Raw genomic sequence first — 22,008 nt, forward strand, 5'->3', positions numbered from 1 at the left:
TTGGCATGTTTGAAGGATCTGTTGTGAGAACCCTTGCTTGTGCTGCTCAATAATCCTGCCTCTTTCAAAGACAAAAAAATCTGTCACTTTCTGCCTGGCAGAAAATGACAGATTTTTGTGCAAACATGGCCTTTTAAGGCTATAAATCATAAACATTTGATCAGCTGGTAATCCGCCTGTTTGAGTTGAAATGCAGTTTTCAATAAACTGCCTACTCTGTTTGTTTTGTCTCTTGCTCCTCTTTCTTCTTTCTGCATTTTGATGCTCTACTTAGGATCAAACAAACCACAACCCTACATCGCAGCAAAGCAAAAACACGCTTTCTTTTTGGCTTTCAAATGATTTAATCTAGGTAGAAATATTTTAAAGTAAATTAATAATGTGTTTCTTGCAAAATATTAAGATAAAAATAAAATGCATATTTCAGACTTCTGGCATAAAACATTCCAGGAAAGCTATTTGAGGACAACCTTCATCGCCGGATGCATCACTCACATGATTCCTCTTTCAACAACTAAGCACAGGATATTTCATTTATTTGCAGATACTAATCTTTGGCTATTGTTGCATCCAACAAACATAAATCCCCAACCGTCCCTGTCCACTTGAATAAATGAGCAAAGTGCATTTTAAATGAAAGTTATAAACTAAGATCTCAATGCAAATGGAGAAAGTTTCTCCAGAAAAGTTGAATGAAAGTTGAATTAAATAACTAACAGAGCTACACTTCCTGACACGTCGCCTGGCACTAACAGCAATTTTAATTACTATTCCCTAAATATCCCTTCTTAGGAAAAAGAAGCATCAGTGAGTTGTCCTAGGAAATTAGAGCACATCACGCCAGTTCTAAAGTCCTTACACTGGCTCCCTGTCTCTCAGAGAATAGACTTTAAAATACTTCTAATAGTTTAGAAATTACTGAATAGCCTAGCACCAAAATATATGCAAATGTGTCAGGTCACTTAGCAACCGCAACACAACACTTTCTGTATGATCATTTTGCATGTTGAGTTCACCGTATGACGCACGCATACTGCATCTTTAATCCATACTCAACAACCCCCCACCCCCCCACGCACCATGCCAGCATGCCTGCTGTCACTATGTGGCAGAAAGGCCACAAGGCCACTGTTGATTCAGCTGATCCTTGGATACAGGGTTGAGATAGGTGAGGACAAAGCGGGACAAACCGCAGCTGGCAACAGAATGTCAGGTTTACCTGCATAAAATTAAGGATATTTTTTTCGAGCATTTCTGATACAATAATTAAGGATGTCTCAATCCTGTTTCTTTTATCCAAACAGCACACAGCGGCAAACTTCACACTACAGGTCATTTTTATCCAAATAATGATTCGTCACAGCTTTTTGTGTGTGAAAATTTACAGATGAATTGTAGTTAAGAAGGTAAAGTTAATAACTGCATGTCTTCTCCTCTCTCTCTCTGCACCCCATTTCCCATCGGTCAACTTACAAAATAAAGGCCACTAATTAAAAATAAAAAAAATTGTTATTTTTCTTTCATCAAATCTTAAACATAAATGTATTTATAAAAAAATTTAACTATTTTATTAAGTGCAGCCTAATTTCATATAAAAAAACAAATGCTATTTTCAGAGGACAAATTCTTATCATTTTGCATAAAATCCAAAAGTAAAAGCACAATACTATAAAAATAGAGTACTATAAATAAAACCGCCAAATAATGACAATTGTAAACTAGCACATTGTTTACACTTTGGTATGCTATGATATTAAATGTGCTAGTCAGATTAGTGTTACAGAAATACATAGATTAATTACGGTCACTTATACTGGTGTATTGCAATTGTTTTTGTTCTTTCTAATGCAATAAGTATACGTGTTGCATGTAGATTATCAATGGCATGATGAGTATAGCTGCAGGGATTCAGAAAACCTTCACTGGTGGCATCTATATTGATATGCTAATTAGCCATGTGCTATGTTGAACTAGTCATTATGGTTGACATAATGTAACACAGACAGATAGTTCACGGCTATTTGGGCAATAAATGAATAGATGATTAAAGAAATAATTACCATCAGAGTTCCATCTCAAGTATATCACTTCATCCTAGAATAAATATAGTAAGTCTTAATGAGCATATTTATTTGTGTCTTTAATTTTTGGCTTTTCTTTCCTAAGAATTTCCAATGGCTATAGGAGTAATAACAGTTTTATGTTGACCAAAGAGCACATGCAGTTGGAAAAGCATGAAGAGCATTGCTAGGGATGAGCAGTTTTTTTAAAAGTATAATTTAAATATTAGTACACACCATTTATTTTGCAATGGGCTGTTTGGAATGTAATATTTGCCAATGTCAATGCCATCCATCCGTCCGTCATTTAAAAAGATGTAAAACCTTTTCCTTCCCATAGAAAGTACTCCTGGATCAGTGCTTCTTTGTTCTCTTTGTGTCTCTGCTCTGTTCTCTCAAACCCCCAGTCGGTCGTGGCAGATGGCCGCTCACACTGAGCCTGGTTCTGCTGGATGTTTCTTCCTGTTAAAAGGGAGTTTTTCCTCTCCACTGTCGCTACATGCATGCTCAGTATGAGGGATTGCTGCAAAGTCAACGCCAGTGACTGTCCACTGTCTCAACATGCTCATCTGGGAGGAGTGAATGCTGCAAGTCACTGACTGGATGCAATCTGCTGGGTTTCCTTAGACAGAAAAACGTTTTATCCAATTTGAATAAATAACTAACTCTGACTGCAGCGTCCAATGGTTAGGATTAATTGGAATGTATGTACCTGACTGTTGTGAAGTGCCTTGAGACGACATGTGTTATGAATTGGCGCTATATAAATAAAACTGAACTGAATTGAACCTTGTTCACATATTGTGTTTTCTTCAAACTTCTTTTTAAAAGTAGTAACTTGAAGTATAAACTTGTATAATCCTACCCCATTAGATGACTCAAATTATTTACAACATTTACAATTACAAATGAATGTTTACTTTTCTTTTTGCAAAACAACAAAAGAAGAAAAGAGGGAAAAAATTGAAATAACAATATTTGTATTTTAACAGGACAATTATTGTCCTGATTTAAACAACTACTTTATGTGTGAATTTTGGATATTTTGATTTGTGTTTTTACCAAGGCAGCAAGATTACCATACTACTACTGAATATTGCAATAACAATATCGATTACATTTAACCCATATTTCCTTCGTTTTCCCTTTCTCTTCTATCATCACAATGACTCCGTCTAAGATCTATTGAAAGGTCTAAGCATAAAACACAATTAAAGTCCATCCAAGACATTATCTGCAAGGAGAGTTTGAATGCATGGCATCAAGCAATATTGTGACTGAAATTCAATATATTGTGCAGCTCTAGTTTTTGCTTTGTTTACATTTATTTGTTAGACTATTCTGTAACTTTATTCCTGAAAAATTAAACACACATATTAACTTGTCTTTCCTGCAAGAGCGGGAAAAGCGTAGCAGCTTCCCTTCAGCCAGCTCACTTGTTTTACACAGCTATATGTGGGTTAGGGGCAATACTGCATTACTCAATGCTCCATACAGCCAGTGAAAACCCCTGCCACTTCCAAACTATGCTGGCATTTTAAAATGGTATGACTTAAAATGTAACCTCTGTACACCTTGATACCAGGACGCCAGTTTGTGCCTCCCTCTGACACAGACGATAGACTCAGAGATGTTAAAGGTTGTAGACAGATTGGAAGCATCAAAATGCCAGATGAGAAAAGTGTGGTGAATTTAAAGGTGAATTTATCACAACTTAGAGCATTATACATTTCTATAATTAAGAAAATCTCCTGTCATCATGCAGCACCAGTATGGGGTGATAATCCATAGACTGCTTGGGCCTCCATTAATCACCAGTACATACTACAAACATGCAGACACATCCTGAGATATATATGAACTAAGTTAATGTTTCGTTTTTATTTCCAACTATACATATCCTGCATATCAAGAAGAACCTGGCTTACTCACTGTTGTAGCTCTTCTACTGACTGCATGGTACTTTGGAAGTTGTGAAAAGGAAAGTTAGACTGCTATTTTAATCTTTAGTGTTAGGAATCTCTTTGGCAAACAATTACAAATCAGATGTAGGCAGCACTCTCATAAAAGAGAAGAAGTCCATTGTAAGTGAGGAGCGGTTAAGTATGTGGCAGATTCCTGTTAAGTGATTACCTCAAACAATGTCAATCATGTCAAGAACAACCTGCTAGGCAGAAATCACAATGACAGGCAAAGTTAGACACCTTTGTCAGACCAAACGAAATCAACACTATAGGAAATATGTGCATGTGTGTTGGGGGAGGGGTTAAAAACAGAAAAAAGGGAGACAGACTAAAGAAAAAGTGAAGAAAAGGGGGTGGGGATTGGCCGACAACAGTTTCACCAATAAAACATTTTTTAAACCTTTCCTATTTAGAAGATTAAGATCAACAATAAGTCTAACCAAACAAATTGTTACTGGAAACAGTGATCCAGTTCGGCCGGGTTTAGGTTTTCATTGCAGTGACTAATAATGCTTCACAGTTTTGCCCTTTTCAGTGGGATCTGTCCTCAGCTGCTAAACACACACAAGCCCTCCTCTGTAGCTGCGGCTGACGTCAACCGTCACTTAGCAACAGCCTTTTGGTGTAAAAGCAGCAACGCTGACACCGTTTTCAAAAGAGGCGCACAGAGAAAGACAGAAATTCAGAGGGAGATAGACACAGAGACTGAAATGAACAAAGCGGGGGAGAAACTAGAGAGAAAGCGTCACATTTTTAGAGATCTTACTCAATCATGATTTAGTGAGAAACCACGGGAAGGATTATGTAATTTCTATAAAGTTTTCTGGAAACAATTAAACAGTCTGTAAATGCTGTGGTATGTAGTCATTTAAATACAAGTTAAATTGACTACATCCTCCACTGATATCTACTTAAATTTTCACGGAGGCTACTTAACCCAGGTTCTCCCACCTATGTCATAGCAGTCGGATTTAGCCACTTCCAGTCCATACATCCTAAGCCTGAAAGCTACCCTGTCTGAAATGTTGGGAGCCTTTGATAAAATAAGACAAATCTCCACTGTCAGGTGGATAGAAATTGATGTTTTTACAGAAAGACCCAGCAGCTTTGGGCCCACTCCCTGAGACACTTAAAAAAAATCAGTTGAAAAAAATTAGAAGTATGTCTAATCGGTTCAAACTTAGCTGACGGCAATGGATCGGCCTCTATAACCTACATTACAGGGGCAAGAAAAAAATTAAATTCAGAAAAAGTTTTTAAAAATAATCATATAAGCAAAGGCAAGGTCAGGGTTGTTTATTAAACCTAATTAGAGAATAATTAACATTTAGCAGCCAAGTATTATTAACTTCTCAGCTATATTACACACAAAATGTTAAGAAAAGGAAAGATAAGGGGAAGCAAAGTCCTCCGCTGATATTCCGTGAGGCCATTTTTTATTTTTTTACAGGTGGTCCTTCTTATACCGGAGTCATTAGGCTAAGCTCTGGTAGACCTATCATGAAAACTAAAGAGCTGCAAGCTAATTGCTGGTGAGCGTGACGCAAAACGTTTCCAGGGCAACCCGAGTTTTGGAGTACCCGCTCCAGCATTTCCTCATCTGTTTGCACTCACACCAGCAGGCTGACAATGCAGTCGCTGCATCCTGTTTCACTCTGCAGTCAGCCAAACACAGAGTCTTGTTCGCTCAGCTTAACCCTTTCTCCTGGCCCCGCCGCGGCAATGAAACATTTAAAGCACCTATGCAAAAGTGCTCCTGGCATTAAAAGGGCCAACAGAAGCCATCACCATCTGGGTCCAATATTGGGGAGCCAAGTTTGTACCATCATAACTCGCCACAAGATGAAATCTTATGCATCTTATACTGCTCTTTGCATCTTATACTGCTCTTTGCATCTTATACTGCTCTACTTTTACTCTCACTCACTTAAAACCGTGCACATATATTTATATTATATTGTAGATATGTTTATACTGTTTAATTTGTACTGTATTGCACCAACTACGCCAAAACAAATTCCTTGTATGTCCAAAAACGTCCTTGGCAATAAAGCTTTTCTGATTCTGATTCTGATTCTGATATAAATAATTTGAATACTGGTAAAAAAAAAAAAATAATAAATAACCTTACAATTTAGAAGATGGTCACGGCTACTATCCAAGCAACCTGTGGTATCAAGGAGGAGTTGCTAAGTAATAAATTGGGACATCTTCGTCTCGACGTCGCGATAGTTACACAAGCTTACAAAACACGGAGGTTAACTTCAGGGGATATCAGTTAAACAACAGCTCAGTTTAAGCCACATTTCATCAAACAGTCATCACAAAATCTGCTTAAATCCTTGTTTAGAAGACCACAGTATACATAGGAACAACCTCCATTTTTATTCAGTTATTCATAAATATCTGAGATAAATAATAAAACTGTGAATACCACTGAAATAATACTAAGCAGAACAACAGAGACTTAAAATTCCAGCTTATGGTTCCTTCAGTTAAAAAGATGATAAAGACACAAACACACACAGTGATGTTTGTCTTTGTCATCAGGCAGCATATTTTCTATTCTGTTACCACAAGGATGTTTTAAGAAACAGCCTCATTATTATAATATATAAATCCAACAAAAATATTATATGTCAGAATTTTAGCTTTCTTAATTAAAAAACATACACACACACGCCACATTTGTAAAAGCTTTGCACGACACATCCTCCATGTGTCAAAAAGCACAGCCTACAATTAAAAAAGGGGGTTTTATAATACACTTTAAACATAATTACTGAAATCAAGCCAGTTTCATTTAAATTTTAAATCATACACTGACCAGCATGTGGAGAACTGTCTGCACTGGAAAATAAAACTGCTCACTGCAAACACAAACACACACACATGCTTCTCTTGAACTTTATACACACCGTTGACACGGTGGTTCAGCTCGGATTAAAATGCAAAAACCCCTGAATTTAACACATGCAGAAAACAAATAAACCGACCATAAATGCACACAGTATGTCACGATTTTAACTCTTTCATAAAAAAACACCGGGTTATCGTGACCACTACGAGCGGGTTAAAAGCTGATTAGTTACTGATGCTGCAACACCCACAGCCCACCTCAACTAAAAGTTTTAATATGAATTACTTACTGTCTATCTCACTAATACTCATACTCATGAGATAAGGGTTGTTATAAGTTACATAACCAGTTTGGTAAACTTGCGACTCTGTGCTCATAAAAAGAGCCTGAAAATGGAGACCTTCAGCAAAATGTAAGCAGTTTGGAAAACAGTCAAATAAAGGACAAATTTAAAAAAGCCTGACTGTTACTTATGTTTATTTGTTTCTGAGTGAATAAGCTGGCCTGAAGTCTAATTATGTGTTCTGCCTATTCCATCTCAACATTTCCTTTTGTACCCCGTCTTTTCAGCCGGCCTCATCGCCGCTCAAGGCAGGCACTATATTCTGCTGGGCAATTAATAAGACTTCTCCTAATTTTTTTTCCCCTCCTCTTTGCAATCATCCTGTAGTACGTCACTCGGTTGTGACGTCAATGTTATATCATTTCACATGGCTTAACAGCGAGCTAACGTGACAGCTTAGAGCTGCCCTGCGTTTTCACCGCTCTCCCTTCAACCTTCTCCTCCACAGACTGCTCCTCTGTTCTTGTGTGCATGTGTGTGTGTGTGTGTGTGTGTGTGTGTGTGTGTGGGGGGGGGGGGTTGTAAGTGTTTTATTTGCCCATGCCTGCCCCCGTAAAGTGGAACCACACAAAAGCTGGGTATGCTCCTTGAATTTGCGTTGCACTAACAGAGCGGCCTATGAGGTATTCCAGGCGATGACAATTTAACATTTTTGCTCTGGAAGTATGAACACAAACTTTTCTGGAAAAAATATATTTTTTTAAAATACATATTTAGCCAGCTTATCTTAATTATATACAATACGGAGTGGAAATACGTTTCTATTCAGGGGTAACGTTATTTATTCTGGCAAATAGGCATTTAAAAAAAATTATGTCTAATTTATTGACCCTTTTAGACACTCAGAAGGCTTTAAAACGGAACCAACTGGCTGTATATTTTAGTTGGGGATCTCCCTCCAATCTCAGTCCTAGAGACGCACCAATAAATCAGGAATGGGCCAATTTTCCCTTTTTCAGCACTGTCGGTGATCAGCAGGTAAAATACTGAAAAATCGGGGATTTTTCTTATTCACTAAATGCATCAAAACAAAGAACTCCCAACATTTTCTCTCTATAACTGCATCAACCAACAGCATGTACTTTTATGCATTTTGGTGTTGGGTTCAATAGAAATCAGATAAAGGTCAGAGATACAGTATATGTTGATGCTGATGCATGAATGTGGATGATCAGGAAATTTCTTTACAATCTATTGGATTCTACCCTGGTATCCATCAAAGAACATGCTGCCTTTTTTTCTCCTTCTTGCTTTAAATTCATTCAACTTCCAACATCTTTACTTCCCACATAAAAAGTTAAGACAATGTCTAATTCAAGCTGAGGGCTGGTATCAGCAGGTTTCTTTTCTTTTCCGTGAAATAGTAAAAATCAAAAAATGCATATTGTTGAATTTTTATCAGTGCATGCAACAGACATAAAATGCATAAGATCTGACAGCAGGGAGTCATATTAGCTGTTGATATCATTTTTGATTAGTGTTTGCAAACAGCTCATTATTTACTGACTTGGTTTCATCATCTAAATGTAAAAAATAAGCTCACATGCTTGAAGACTTTTAATACTTTTACAGACTTTTAAAAATGAATTAATATAAAAATATTTAGATAATAGAATAATAATGTTTTGGGTTTAATTAAAAGCTGCCTATTATTGAGACAATTATTGAAATTTTTAACCCCAAATATGTGCCAATAAGGACTGTGCGTGCTTTGCAAACTTGCAAAATGAAAACAGAGGTCCTTTGTCTGATATGTTTAGATTTTCTTTCCTACTAAAAATGCTGGAAAAAAATGATAAGTATTAAATATTATTATTAAGTATTATTTTGAGGTCTGCATTTGAGGTTGATGGGGAAACAGTTGTAAAATAAAGACAAAATAGTAGAAACACCTACTCATCAAGCCACAGTTTTCCCCACTTTAGTCTGAGGGGTTACAATTTCCCTGATAATGTTTATCACGTTGTTCATGTTGCGCAACATGGAGTGGCACACAAGGTCTGGAGTCATTTTAAGATGACGTTATACCAAAATACACCTTTTAGGTACACACGTTTTTGTGAGCTGTAACCCCTGGTGGGTGACGATATTTAGTCACAGTTTAACATTCCAATGACAAGTCTGCATGACCATGGGAGACAATCCTGTCATCGGAGCTTCGAACTTGTACGCATCGCTGTGAACTACTGCAGCCATATTAACCAATTAGCACACAATGTAACCATTAGTCTAAAATATGACAAAATGTTATCTCCTTTGCTCAAGAATCAGATTTATATTTAAGTAAATTATTTAAAATATCTTTCAGAATTTTTCTGCTTTATGGTTTTCTCTAAAATGATTAGCTGCAAAACAACCTTAGAAGCAAAATAACTGGAAAAGTCTAAGTTTAAAGTCAGTCAGTCAGTCAGTCATTTTTTATACTGCTTCTTCCATAGTGGGTCGCAGGGAAGCAGTCTATGGACGGGAGGCGGGGTACACCTTGGACAGGTCGCCAGTCCATCGCAGGGCTAAGTTTAAAGTTTAAGCGGTATCTGAGCTGCAGCTTCTGCTCCCTGCGTGACAGTACAGAAATACTTGCTGTCAACTGCAAAATGGGACATTTAACAGAGCTGCAGCGCTCTTTTAAGGCTGACTTAAGCAAACTGACACATCATATAAAAAGGGTCCAACACTGTGGAAGCCTAACACTTTCTGATTAGATGCACCTCACATTACAAAAACATTAGAGGAGGTTTTTCCCATTGAAATCCCATGTTTTTAGGGGTAATAAATACCCTACTGGATACTACATTATGATAAATCTCAGGCAGAATTATTCCAAAAGCTTAAATGTAAAGACAAGGATATACACATCTGATCCCATCTGCTGGCTGGTCGCTCCACACAAACATGGCATGCTTGAAATGTTAATGTGAACAATTAAGACATGTGGTATTAATTGTATAAAGACTTCAGTATTATATTTCATTTAAATTTACTGGTTTGAATAAATATATTTCTGTCAGTCTAAATAAAACTAGGATTAAAAGGGGACATATCATGGAAAATCCACTTTTTTAGCCTTTAAATATATTTTGTTGTGCACTTGGAGTCTGTAGAAGTGCAGAAAAGTTGAATTTAGTCTCTCCAGTTGCTGCAGAGATATCTTTATATTCCGTTTGGGTCATATTTTTCAATTCGTTCAGTTTTCGCTATTCCCTATTACGTTTTTTGAACTGTTACGTCACAGTATTTGCTGCGGAACAGCTAAAGAAAGGTCATGGACTTCCAGCTGATCAAGTTCGCAAATTTGCCATTTATACTTCTTGTTGCGATTTTGTAGTCGAAGCTCAAGTATGCCAAAGCTGCTAATGGATAAATCTAAATGTTCGGTTGTTGGGTCTATGAACCTACACAATTCATTACATCGTCCCCCAGCATCAAAACCTCTTTGAAGTGCCTGGTTAAATATTATTTTTCATGGAAATGTTCCCACATCAGTAGGGAAATTCCTCTTTGTTTGCGTTAAGCACTTCAAGGACGAGTGCCTTCAGCAACCTCCGCCTGTATAAAGAAGGATTTGCTGAAAGGCTTCATCTGATTAAGGGGTCAATTTCTTCTGTCTATGGAAACGACGGACACAACAAAGCCGTAAGCTGCAAATAACACTAAACTTTATTTTAGAAATGAATTAGATATGAATTATATGATGTCCTGGCCATTGTTTTATAGCAGTGTGGCTAGTGAGGAGTCATTTGGATTTTGCATCAGGCAGCAGAAATGGTACATCCCTGTGCTTTTCCAGGTCTCATAGTTGCTTGGAAAATATGGCGTCGGGCTCACGTTCAGCTGATTGGGTGGACTGATACTCCTAGCAGCCTCTGCCAATGTAACTGTAGCGTTATCGCAGAAGTCTCTCGACTGAGATAACAGCAACAAACTCAACAAGGGTCTTATGTGTGTGCAGCTAAACAGCATACAATAAATGACATTCTAACAAAACTTAAAATATATTGATATTTACTGAATATGAAACCAACAGTTAAGAGTTTATTTTGATCATGATAAATAACAATTTTATCACAACAGTTTAGCAACAACGATACAATAACTGCCCATCTCTAGGAAACACTTAGGGACCTAATAGTGTTTTATCCTATTCTCAGTTTGAGCTGTTTTAAGGCTGTTAGCCTCCCTCTGCTCTGGGGATTTTTTTTTTGTCACTTTCCACACAAACTAAATGAACTGAACTATGCCTTTAATGTTCGGTGCATCTTAAGTTTAGCCATTTATCAAATCCCTAATCTGCATAACACATAACAGCTTACAACATTGTCAACGTGCACAACGCTGGAATTCTGGTCACAGGAAATCTGAACACAAAACACTAAGCAAATTTTGATGTGTTGTATGAATCTTCATACACACCTGCATGTCCATCCCACAGTCAAGGGATGGTCTGATCTAGTCCCGGGTATAAGGTCCGTGTCCCAATCAAGGCATTTTTTTTATAAGATCAAGTCAAAACTGAACTCCTGATAACCATTTAAAGTACACTGTTTATGATTATGTCACCCATGGCCACGCAAGACTTGTAGCAGCATAATGCGCAGCTAGTTTTCACCAATCAAGGCTGGGTTAACTATGAGCTTAGAGAAGTATTTAATTTCGATAGTATTGCTGAAAATTGTGATAAAAAAAATCCATAACAATTTACTGACATTTTCCTGACTCTTCTCTGTCATTGCAACTTTACTATGTCTCCACCACTCTCTTTAGAGTGAACTTTAGCATCTCAGCCACTGAACATATACACCAAGGGTGCGAATTAAGGGGAGTTCAGAGTTCATCCAAATGGCCAAATATTTCATGGATATGCAGTGTGCGAAGTCATTGTACTTTAGATATAATATCCTACCAAATGCTATGTCCAAGCAGTCTTTTATGATTTAAACGTTGCATACACTTATAATGCGATGACAATTACTATTGAATATACTGTGCAACCCTAATTATGAATAATTTGCAAACCTGTATTATAGTTTGTGCATCGTATTTTGTTAAATCTAAGGCCTTTTCACTGTTTACAATGACATTCACAGTGAAAGTGGGGCTGCAGTGTCCCTCTCTGTCTGTCATGTGACCTGCTCTACCTGCAGCTCTCGGGTTTCCACAAACAGGAGAAAGACACACTCCTCATTACATTTTGCATGACTTGAAGCAAAGCCCTAAGTTAATGAGGCAGGAGGATAATTTCCCATTTTTGTTTGCAGGCGAGCTCTTAGAACCGCACTGAAATATGTTACGAGCCAAATTGTCAACGAGTCATATCGAAGCCTTTTGGTAAAGATGCTAACATTAGCGTACCACTAAAGTAATCTGTCCCACATAAAAACAGCAGAATGTCACCAAAAGTAGGACATTAAGGTACTGAATATGTATGTGTCAATTTCATGTGAGGTATTGTAGAAGATTAAAGCAGCTGTCTTGACTAAGGTAACCCAATTGGAGCAGCATACCAAAGGCTGTCCTACAGAAATTCTGGTTGAGGCTAAAAATCTGTCCTTGTCAGAAAGATAAAGAATAGGAAGAGAGACTGCAACATTTGGAACATCACTAGTGTATCAGATGTTGATAACTTGCAGTGTAACATTGCTGCGTTTTAAGGCTACTGAGTTTTCAAGCATATGCATGGCACTGATTATAACAAATGGTACAATGTATCAGAAAGTGACTCTTTATTGGCTGAAGTCTATTCCTAAAAGATTTAGGTCTGTCTCAGAAGGGAAAATTCCTGATCGGGACATCCCTACATCAGAAAGTTATGAAGTGATCCAGAAATGTTCTCATACTCATGTCAAGTCCATGTATCATGAGGTCTATTTGTAAAAAGGAGTCCAATATAACCTTTTGCGTCACATATCTGAGGTTCCCCACCAGGAAAATGTCTACCTCCACATACGACCATTACACATGTCCTCTATTGTTTATTACAACCATAATACTCATCTGTAACAAGTGTCTGGGAACCATCATCTGGTGGCTCTGGAGAACTCTACGCCTTGTCTGAAGTTTGCTTTAACTGTAGACAAGACGTACAGGCTATCACTCTTTATAAAAGCCCATCTACGTGCTGGAGATTGTCAGTGCCTTCCTGTTGTAGAAACACGCTGTTTATACGTCTGGCACAGAGGTTCTCCGAGGAGAATGTGTTGTTCAGAGAGGTTAGAAAGTTCCCAATAGTGGCAATATGCAAAGAGCTGTTTCATCTACCAGCGCTGAAACTGAACCCACTGACAACTGAAGTGTAGATACAGCATACAGGTCCTTCTCAAAATATTAGCATATTATGATAAAGTCCATTATTTTCCATAATGTCATGATGAAAATTTTACATTAATATATTTTAGATTCATTGCACACTAACTGAAATATTTCAGGTCTTTTATTGTCTTAATACAGATGATTTTGGCATACAGCTCATGAAAACCCAAAATTCCTATCTCACAAAATTAGCATATCATTAAAAGGGTCTCTAAACGAGCTATGAACCTAATCATCTGAATCAACAAGTTAACTCTAAACACCTGCAAAAGATTCCTGAGGTCTTTAAAACTCCCAGCCTGGTTCATCACTCAAAACCCCAATCATGGGTAAGACTGCCGACCTGACTGCTGTCCAGAAGGCCACTATTGACACCCTCAAGCAAGAGGGTAAGACACAGAAAGAAATTTCTGAACGAATAGGCTGTTCCCAGAGTGCTGTATCAAGGCACCTCAGTGGGAAGTCTGTGGGAAGGAAAAAGTGTGGCAGAAAACGCTGCACAACAAGAAGAGGTGACCGGACCCTTGAGGAAGATTGTGGAGAAGGGCCGATTCCAGATCTTGGGGGACCTGCGGAAGCAGTGGACTGAGTCTGGAGTAGAAACATCCAGAGCCACCGTGCACAGGTGTGTGCAGGAAATGGGCTACAGGTGCCACATTCCCCAGGTCAAGCCACTTTTGAACCAGAAACAGCGGCAGAAGCGCCTGACCTGGGCCACAGAGAAGCAGCACTGGACTGTTGCTCAGTGGTCCAAAGTACTTTTTTCGGATGAAAGCAAATTCTGCATGTCATTCGGAAATCAAGGTGCCAGAGTCTGGAGGAAGACTGGGGAGAAGGAAATGCCAAAATGCCAGAAGTCCAGTGTCAAGTACCCACAGTCAGTGATGGTCTGGGGTGCAGTGTCAGCTGCTGGTGTTGGTCCACTGTGTTTTATCAAGGGCAGGGTCAATGCAGCTAGCTATCAGGAGATTTTGGAGCACTTCATGCTTCCATCTGCTGAAAAGCTTTATGGAGATGAAGATTTCATTTTTCAGCACGACCTGGCACCTGCTCACAGTGCCAAAACCACTGGTAAATGGTTTACTGACCATGGTATCACTGTGCTCAATTGGCCTGCCAACTCTCCTGACCTGAACCCCATAGAGAATCTGTGGGATATTGTGAAGAGAACGTTGAGAGACTCAAGACCCAACACTCTGGATGAGCTAAAGGCCGCTATCGAAGCATCCTGGGCCTCCATAAGACCTCAGCAGTGCCACAGGCTGATTGCCTCCATGCCACGCCGCATTGAAGCAGTCATTTCTGCAAAAGGATTCCCAACCAAGTATTGAGTGCATAACTGTACATGATTATTTGAAGGTTGACGTTTTTTGTATTAAAAACACTTTTCTTTTATTGGTCGGATGAAATATGCTAATTTTGTGAGATAGGAATTTTGGGTTTTCATGATCTGTATGCCAAAATCATCCGTATTAAGACAATAAAAGACCTGAAATATTTCAGTTAGTGTGCAATGAATCTAAAACATATGAATGTTAAATTTTCATCATTATATTATGGAAAATAATGAACTTTATCACAATATGCTAATATTTTGAGAAGGACCTGTATGTCCTGGATTATCTTTTAATCATATCAATACTAGGGATGCAACTACTGATTATTTTGTTATTTGATTAATCTGTCGACTATTTTTTTGATTAAACAATTATTAATCTAAAATTATGCCCCTTGAGGAGTTCTGCATAGCCCATATTCACAGATAAAGAAGATTTTTCATCTTAAATTCAAAATGTATGCATTTTTGTACAATTCTGGCCTAATTACTGCTCTGAGTGGGTTGATCTTTAAGCAAATGGCATGTTTTAGAGTCTGTATACTCCAGTTAACGATTATATGATTACTAAATTGGTTGACGATTATTTCAATAATAGATTAATCACAATTAATCCAATTAATTATTTCAACCCCAATCAATACTATACCAAAATTTCAAATTAACTATTTTAGCAAGTTGTTCCCACAACTAAGGCCCAAGACAAGATCTATCAAAAAGACAATTTACTTTTAGTTGTATTTTCAGCTTGTGTCCCATATTTACATGCATTACTAAGCTAACATTTTCCTCTTGTATGAATATGATACTAAAGCTCATGCCTGGCACACTAATGAACTCAGCGCATACAACACCATGTGTTACTGTTAATGGAAGAACAATTCTCCTCTAGTTGTGATTGAAAGACAGAAACCAGTGACCCTGTCAAACAAGAGGGGGGCAGAGGGTGCTCGGGCTGCTTTGTGTGCAAAACGTGTATGAAAATGAAGAACATGTACGACATTACCAGTGAACCCAGAGTGACTCCTTTCAAAATGATTCTTTGTACTCGCTTTTTGCCCGCCTCTGACTCAAAAACTGTCCATTTTTGTGCAATATCACTATTGACCCATACAATATAACAAAAGAGATGTTATTCTAATAAAGATACTTTCTTGTGCAAAGTTTGCAATCCTTCCCGATGGAATATTTCTGTGTCCAACAGAGAAGACAAACAGCTACAAAAGATCGGTAAAAAAAAACAAACTCAAAACAACTACGAAGAACATCAACAACGGGTTTTCTCTACATCTGTTCTGCAGGATTAAAGGCAGCAATCAATATGTAGGATCAGAAGGGTAACATGTCATTTTTTTTTTTTTTTTTGCTGATGCACAAAAAAGAATTAGGTCTTACAGGAAACCACTGGAGGAGATTAACACAAACAAGTTTATTATAAAGTACTTAAATGATCTGCTTGTAGTTTCTAACAAAAAGTTTAATTAAATGACAGAAAAGCCTGGAAAATGTCAAAACATGATTGATAACTGCCCACAAGTTTAGATCGTTTGGATTACCAGTTAAAACTTGTTTTGTCAAATATGATGTCCGGTTTCAGCTCTCTACTGAGAAGGGAAACATAAAGGACTTTTGGAACCTTTAATGTTTTAAATACATACCTGGCAATATAAAGGCTAATTATTATTGGGTGAAGAACTTAAGACCAGCATCACAAAAGCTAATTAGAAAACATAACAGCGGTCCCCTCTGTGTATTTAGTTCACGCCACTGGACTTTTTCGACATACATAAAGTGCATTTTGGACTATAAAATGCTAGCAACTGATTGGATGCAGCATTCTCTATAGAATTGTAAGGACTAATACAGCATTTAATGCTGTTCTGCAAATAGAACAAAACACAATGTGGAGAAAAAAAAAAGCTGCTACGGGAAACAGCACAACCGAGACAAGCTGGACATGCATTTTTAGTTCTCTTATCATTTCTCCCAAAGCTCGAAGGACACAGAAACAATGCGCGTGACCTGATGGCCTGGCATCTACTTCAGAACAGCCTGCTTTGTTTTTAAAATACATTGTTGACAGTTATATCTATGTTGTCTGCATATAGATGAGGGCAACAGTTGTGTACAGAAAGCTTTTTAGCCGAGACATGTTGCATGCAATGTTAAACACTGGATAACACAATGGAAGGTATCCCCATTATCTTATGAATGTAAACACCCATGCTTTCCACAGATTGTACAGGTTTATGTTAGGCAGCAGGACTGTTAGGGACTGTCGAAACTGATCACCATCACTATGTGCTGCCGACTGCCCTGGTCATGTGGAACTATGTCCCACATCACTGGCTCTGCTGCTGGTTGTGTTGCGTTTCTGCTCAATGGTTTTAGATTTTTACCTTTTTTTTAACTGGTACAAACCTTAAAAACGAAGGAAATGTCAGAGGGAAATATTTTTCGGCAGTCTGGAAAAGTTTTGTATGACAGTAGATGTTATAGATTTAGATCATTAATTATAACTTAACGATGGACAATGCATCTTTTCCATTCAAAGCAAAGAAAAGGGCAAAAACTCCTTTCATACACTGATCAGAGTTGACTGCAACTGTAAGACAAAAACTAGAAAGTTACTAAAAAAGTAGGCAAGCACTAGTTTCAAGGTACACCAAATGTTAAACTTTCCAACATGCAAGTGCCAGAGAAAGTGGAGCATAGCGTAACACAGTGCTGCAAGCTGCCAGTCAGCTGGCTGAAACAAGGCTCTGACACTTCTCGTCTTTAAACAAAGACAAAATCAGCCAGTTGGAAGTATTTTGAAAAGCACAGTCCCATCCCTTATTATTAACACTACATTTAGTGAACTACTAGTTATGCCTATGAAGCAGCTGTCTAAGTATATATTACTGATTAAACAGCTAATAGCCACTTTTGATCTGTGTAGCAACACTCCATCCAATGGGCTGAAAATCTTATTGAAATGCAAAGTTACAATATTTCCTGACCATTCCTGGCACTTAGAATATAGTAATTGCATTCAAAGCAGTCCTTCACAATAGCAATATTGCATACAGGTGTACTGTGATGACTTAATTTACAATATATGATTGAGCTGCTGCACTTATGTACCTCAAAAAAACAAGAAAATGGTAGGTTTAATTTTCTGCACAAAAACCACTTGGAAACTATTGCTAAAATTTGGTTTCGCTAGAATTATTTGGCTTGAATTTATTTTTAATTTTGTATATATATATGTATATATATATATATATATGTATATATATATATATACATATATATATACAAAATAAACAGAGTAGCCCTACTACCCTAAACTCTTTAATTGCAGTGCTGATTTTGGACAAATATCTGTCTAAAAGAGATGCAGTGACACTGGCCTCAAAAAGCAGTTACCTGACTCATGACTGAAGTTGTCTGTGAAGTTGTTTACCCACAGTGGTGGGCTGATGGTGATTTTCCTCAAACAACTCAACATGTAGAGCTTAGACTGCTTTCTGTCATGGGTGCTTTTCACTCGTGTGTGCAGAGAGCTGTTGTGGATTATCTGTGAGCCTATTTTTGCAACTACAACAACAGACCGTGGTCCTGCAGAGGGCGTGGGGGGGTGACCTACCTGCTCTCTAGATATGCAGGGCAACGAGGGTCTGCGGGGCATTTTACCGCTGCCATAATAGCTGGTCGACGTTTCCCCCAGTGAAACACAGCTGGACCGTCTCCTCGGTCTGATCACTGGGACCTTTTCTTCTGCGCTGGAAACCCCACACGGTGCTTCCCTCGTCTGGTAATAGCGGTCAAAACAGATCCCCAACAGGGAGCCAGAAACCCCCGCAAAGCAGGCCAGTAGCGGTCTGAGCACTGCGGGGAGACCGCTCAAACTTGTGAGGGAAAGCAGCCACACGACGCTGGCGAACACCAGCACCAGCACGCTGTGCTTGAGTTTGAGCGTCGGGATCAGCGTGAGCAGCCCCACGCATCCCAACACGAACAACAACCTGCCCACCATTTGCATCTGGTGCTGGTCCTCTCCCCATTGCAAGAACCGCAGAACCAGAAAATCCCCGAGGTAGCATGAAGCTGGCAGTGACAGGAGCCACGATCTGCTGCTCTGCTTCTTCTTCCTCCTCAGGTAAAACGTGAGGAAGAAGAACGCACATCCTATGCTGAACAGAGGACTGATGGACTGGGAGAAGCCCAGCAAAAAAGTCCGCAAATCCCACAGCGAGTCACTTTGCAACCTCCTGGAAATGAGAAAAGAGACGGCGAAAACAGCAAAGGCGCCCACGTACAGGGCAGACACCTTTAACAGTTTGGAATTGAGGACGTCTTCGTTACAAAACCTGCACAAGCTGAACAAAAACCCTCTCTGATGGTCCTGTTTCAGGGGGGTGACGCAGCTCTTCACATAGCCGTTCCTGAAGCCATCTGAGCTGTTTACACTTCCAGCCCCGTCGTGGTGCTTTAGTTTACCGTGCAAAACCTCTCCTTCCTCCCGTGCGGCCATGGCTTCGAGTCCTGCTCCTCGTATCTTGTCAAAGGTCCCCGTTTACAACTATTCACGGCTTATTAACGCTGAACTACATGACAGCAAACGCGCTCCATGGTCACTCAAACGTGTTCCAGCACTTGGACTAAAGAAAGAAGGTGAGATGTTGTTTTTACAGAAATTGGACTCGCCGTCGCCGCCTACAGGCCACAACTGACAAGCTCATGGCTTGGGAATGTGTGGGGATCAATAAAGTATCTTTGAATTGAATTGAATTGAATTGAATTGAATTGAATTGAATTGAATTGAATTGAATTGAATTGAATTGAATTGAATTGAATTGAATTGAACGTGCTCTGAAGGCTGGGAATACTAGGAATATTCTGCAAACCTTGGTTTGGATCAGAAGCACAGTGTCAGTTTCTGAAAACAATACTTAGGACTATGGTAAAATATTATTAAATGGCAACCAAAGAAAATGTAATCAGTGAGTCAGATAGTGAAACGAGTTTACTTTAAAAGTCATAAAACTTTGCAAAAAATACTATAAAATAAAATTTTAATCGTCAAAATGTTTTCAAAACTTTAGTGCAGATAAAGAGATGTGTGTACAAACCTGCATGCATTAATAATTATTAACACTATGTAAAAATTAAAGATAATAATACTGGTAATAGTGGTAGTAGTATACAATCTAAATATCGTAATCTAATTATTAGAATACAATAATTGTTTGTGTAACACTTGTCATATTTTTCTGCAATGCCTATAATAATAATATTAATAATAATATCATAAAAATACAAATAGTAATAATAATAGACATTTTCATTATTATGATTAGTAGTAGTAGCAGTAGTAGTGGTATTTAAAAGAATGACTAATATTATGCAATACTCATTCCCAGAGTAAAATATGTTTGTTTGTTAAAATGTTACTGTCAAAGAGACTGAGGTATGTTTTTGTGTATTATTTGCATATTCATTGAACCTTCTTGACAACAGGCATGTAGCGCAGACAGCCAATGTTTTCCAGATGAACTATATGACTCATCGTGGAGCTTATTTGACCAAGGTCTTCTAAAACATTGTTTCAACTTCTGACCTTTTCACACTCTCTGTCTGTGTTTATAAATTTGTGCAAGGAGAACTTGTTCAGGATGCAAGACTCTTAATCACCGAAGACCAGGGGACTGTTCACAAAAGCAGAATTACTAAATACAAAAAGGAAATAAGTCTGAGGTTAGCCAAAACAAACTATTTGACAATCTCTGGCCCTGTCAATATCAATATAAAACAACAAAGTGACAAACTGTCTGTAATTTATAAAATTAGTAGTGGCAGAACATAATTTCTTTTAGCTCGTGCCTTGTGGGAGCTGCTCGCTGGTTAAAAAGAGCTAGCTCTAATGTCATTTTGCCACACATGCTCTTACGACGAACGTCTACCAAAAGGTCAGTGAAATAGCAAAGTAAAGCGATGTGGTCAGTATAGGCTGTAGCACTCTTCAATGTAACCTCAGAGGGCTCTGCATGTAGGTGCATTGGATTAGGCAATGGATCTAAAACAAATCCATACGAGTCACAGTGACAGCCCTTACTGCAAATATGAAAATAACTTGTTTGCAAAATTCATAAACATGAAATTACTTTAACATCTCAACCCAAGGTTAACTTGCTAATGTATTTGAAATCATTAAAATTCCTTTAATCGGTCAAGTGCCAAATGTAACAGTTTGTGAGTGTGATTTGGATAGCACTGCAACTGATTGATGCTCTGAAGCAAATAACTTTCAGTTTTGGTATGCATTATTATTTTTGTATGTATTATTTTGGTCTTTGCCATTTTTAGTTGTAATCAAAGTTGTAATGTTAATTTTGGGAATCGGAAAACATTTCAGGCACTGTGAGAATTATGCCAAACACTTTGAGGTAGTTCATTAAGGATTCTAAATTGTGAGTTCATTCTAATGTCTCTGCCTCTACTATGACACTAAGGTTAGTTTCCACTTGAGGATGCTGCACACTATTTTTTTTCTGTTGTGTTAAAATGTTTGAAAAGAAAAGATTTGTGGAACTTTGAACTTCAAGGTTGTATCAGTGTATGCTTCTGCACCTTATGTTAAACATAAAAAAACATTCTGCTGATCCCATTGGTCGGATTAAACCTTCAGTTTTCTGTTTTGTGAGTCCAGTTGGATCAGTTGCAAGAAAAGAATAAAAGAATGCAAATAAAGAAAAAGAAAGACAAAACAGCAAAAGCAATCTTGCCTAGTTAATCACAGAATTAAAAAAAATGTTTTCCAAACCTAGGTTATTCTAGTAACAAATGAAAAGCTAATTAAATACATTGGGGTTTATGTATTTTTTTCTTTATTTATTTTTTTGTTCATTGTGTTGCAACCATTCTTTTTGGGTTTTTTTCAAATGTTTTTGTGCAATTCCATATAAATATAATTTATTCATTCAGTTTTTTATTCATACACCCTTACATTGTTTTTTATATACCTGCTTATTGTTGAACGTCATAGGTTTTCTTCTTCTTCATTACATATAAAACTCATGCTGAACAAGATTAATCCTATTTTAAAGGACTCATAGTTTTGCATTTTTCTAGATTTTAACTCTCTAAAAGTGGAA

General features: G+C 37.9%; 1 protein-coding gene across 1 annotated transcript in view; it reads right to left on the minus strand.

Annotated features, from left to right (window-relative positions):
• pde3b (phosphodiesterase 3B) overlaps nucleotides 1-21,747 on the minus strand; it is a 72,671-nt gene extending 50,924 nt beyond the window's left edge. The window contains exon 1 of the mRNA XM_047363020.1: nucleotides 18,501-21,747. Within this exon, the coding sequence (XP_047218976.1) occupies nucleotides 18,501-19,388 (888 nt within the window). The 5' untranslated portion in view covers nucleotides 19,389-21,747. The remainder of the gene's footprint in view (nucleotides 1-18,500) is intronic.
• Between the last annotated feature and the right edge of the window lie 261 nt (nucleotides 21,748-22,008).

Source organism: Girardinichthys multiradiatus, chromosome 4, assembly GCF_021462225.1.
Source record: "Girardinichthys multiradiatus isolate DD_20200921_A chromosome 4, DD_fGirMul_XY1, whole genome shotgun sequence".
Classification (NCBI taxonomy): domain Eukaryota; kingdom Metazoa; phylum Chordata; class Actinopteri; order Cyprinodontiformes; family Goodeidae; genus Girardinichthys; species Girardinichthys multiradiatus.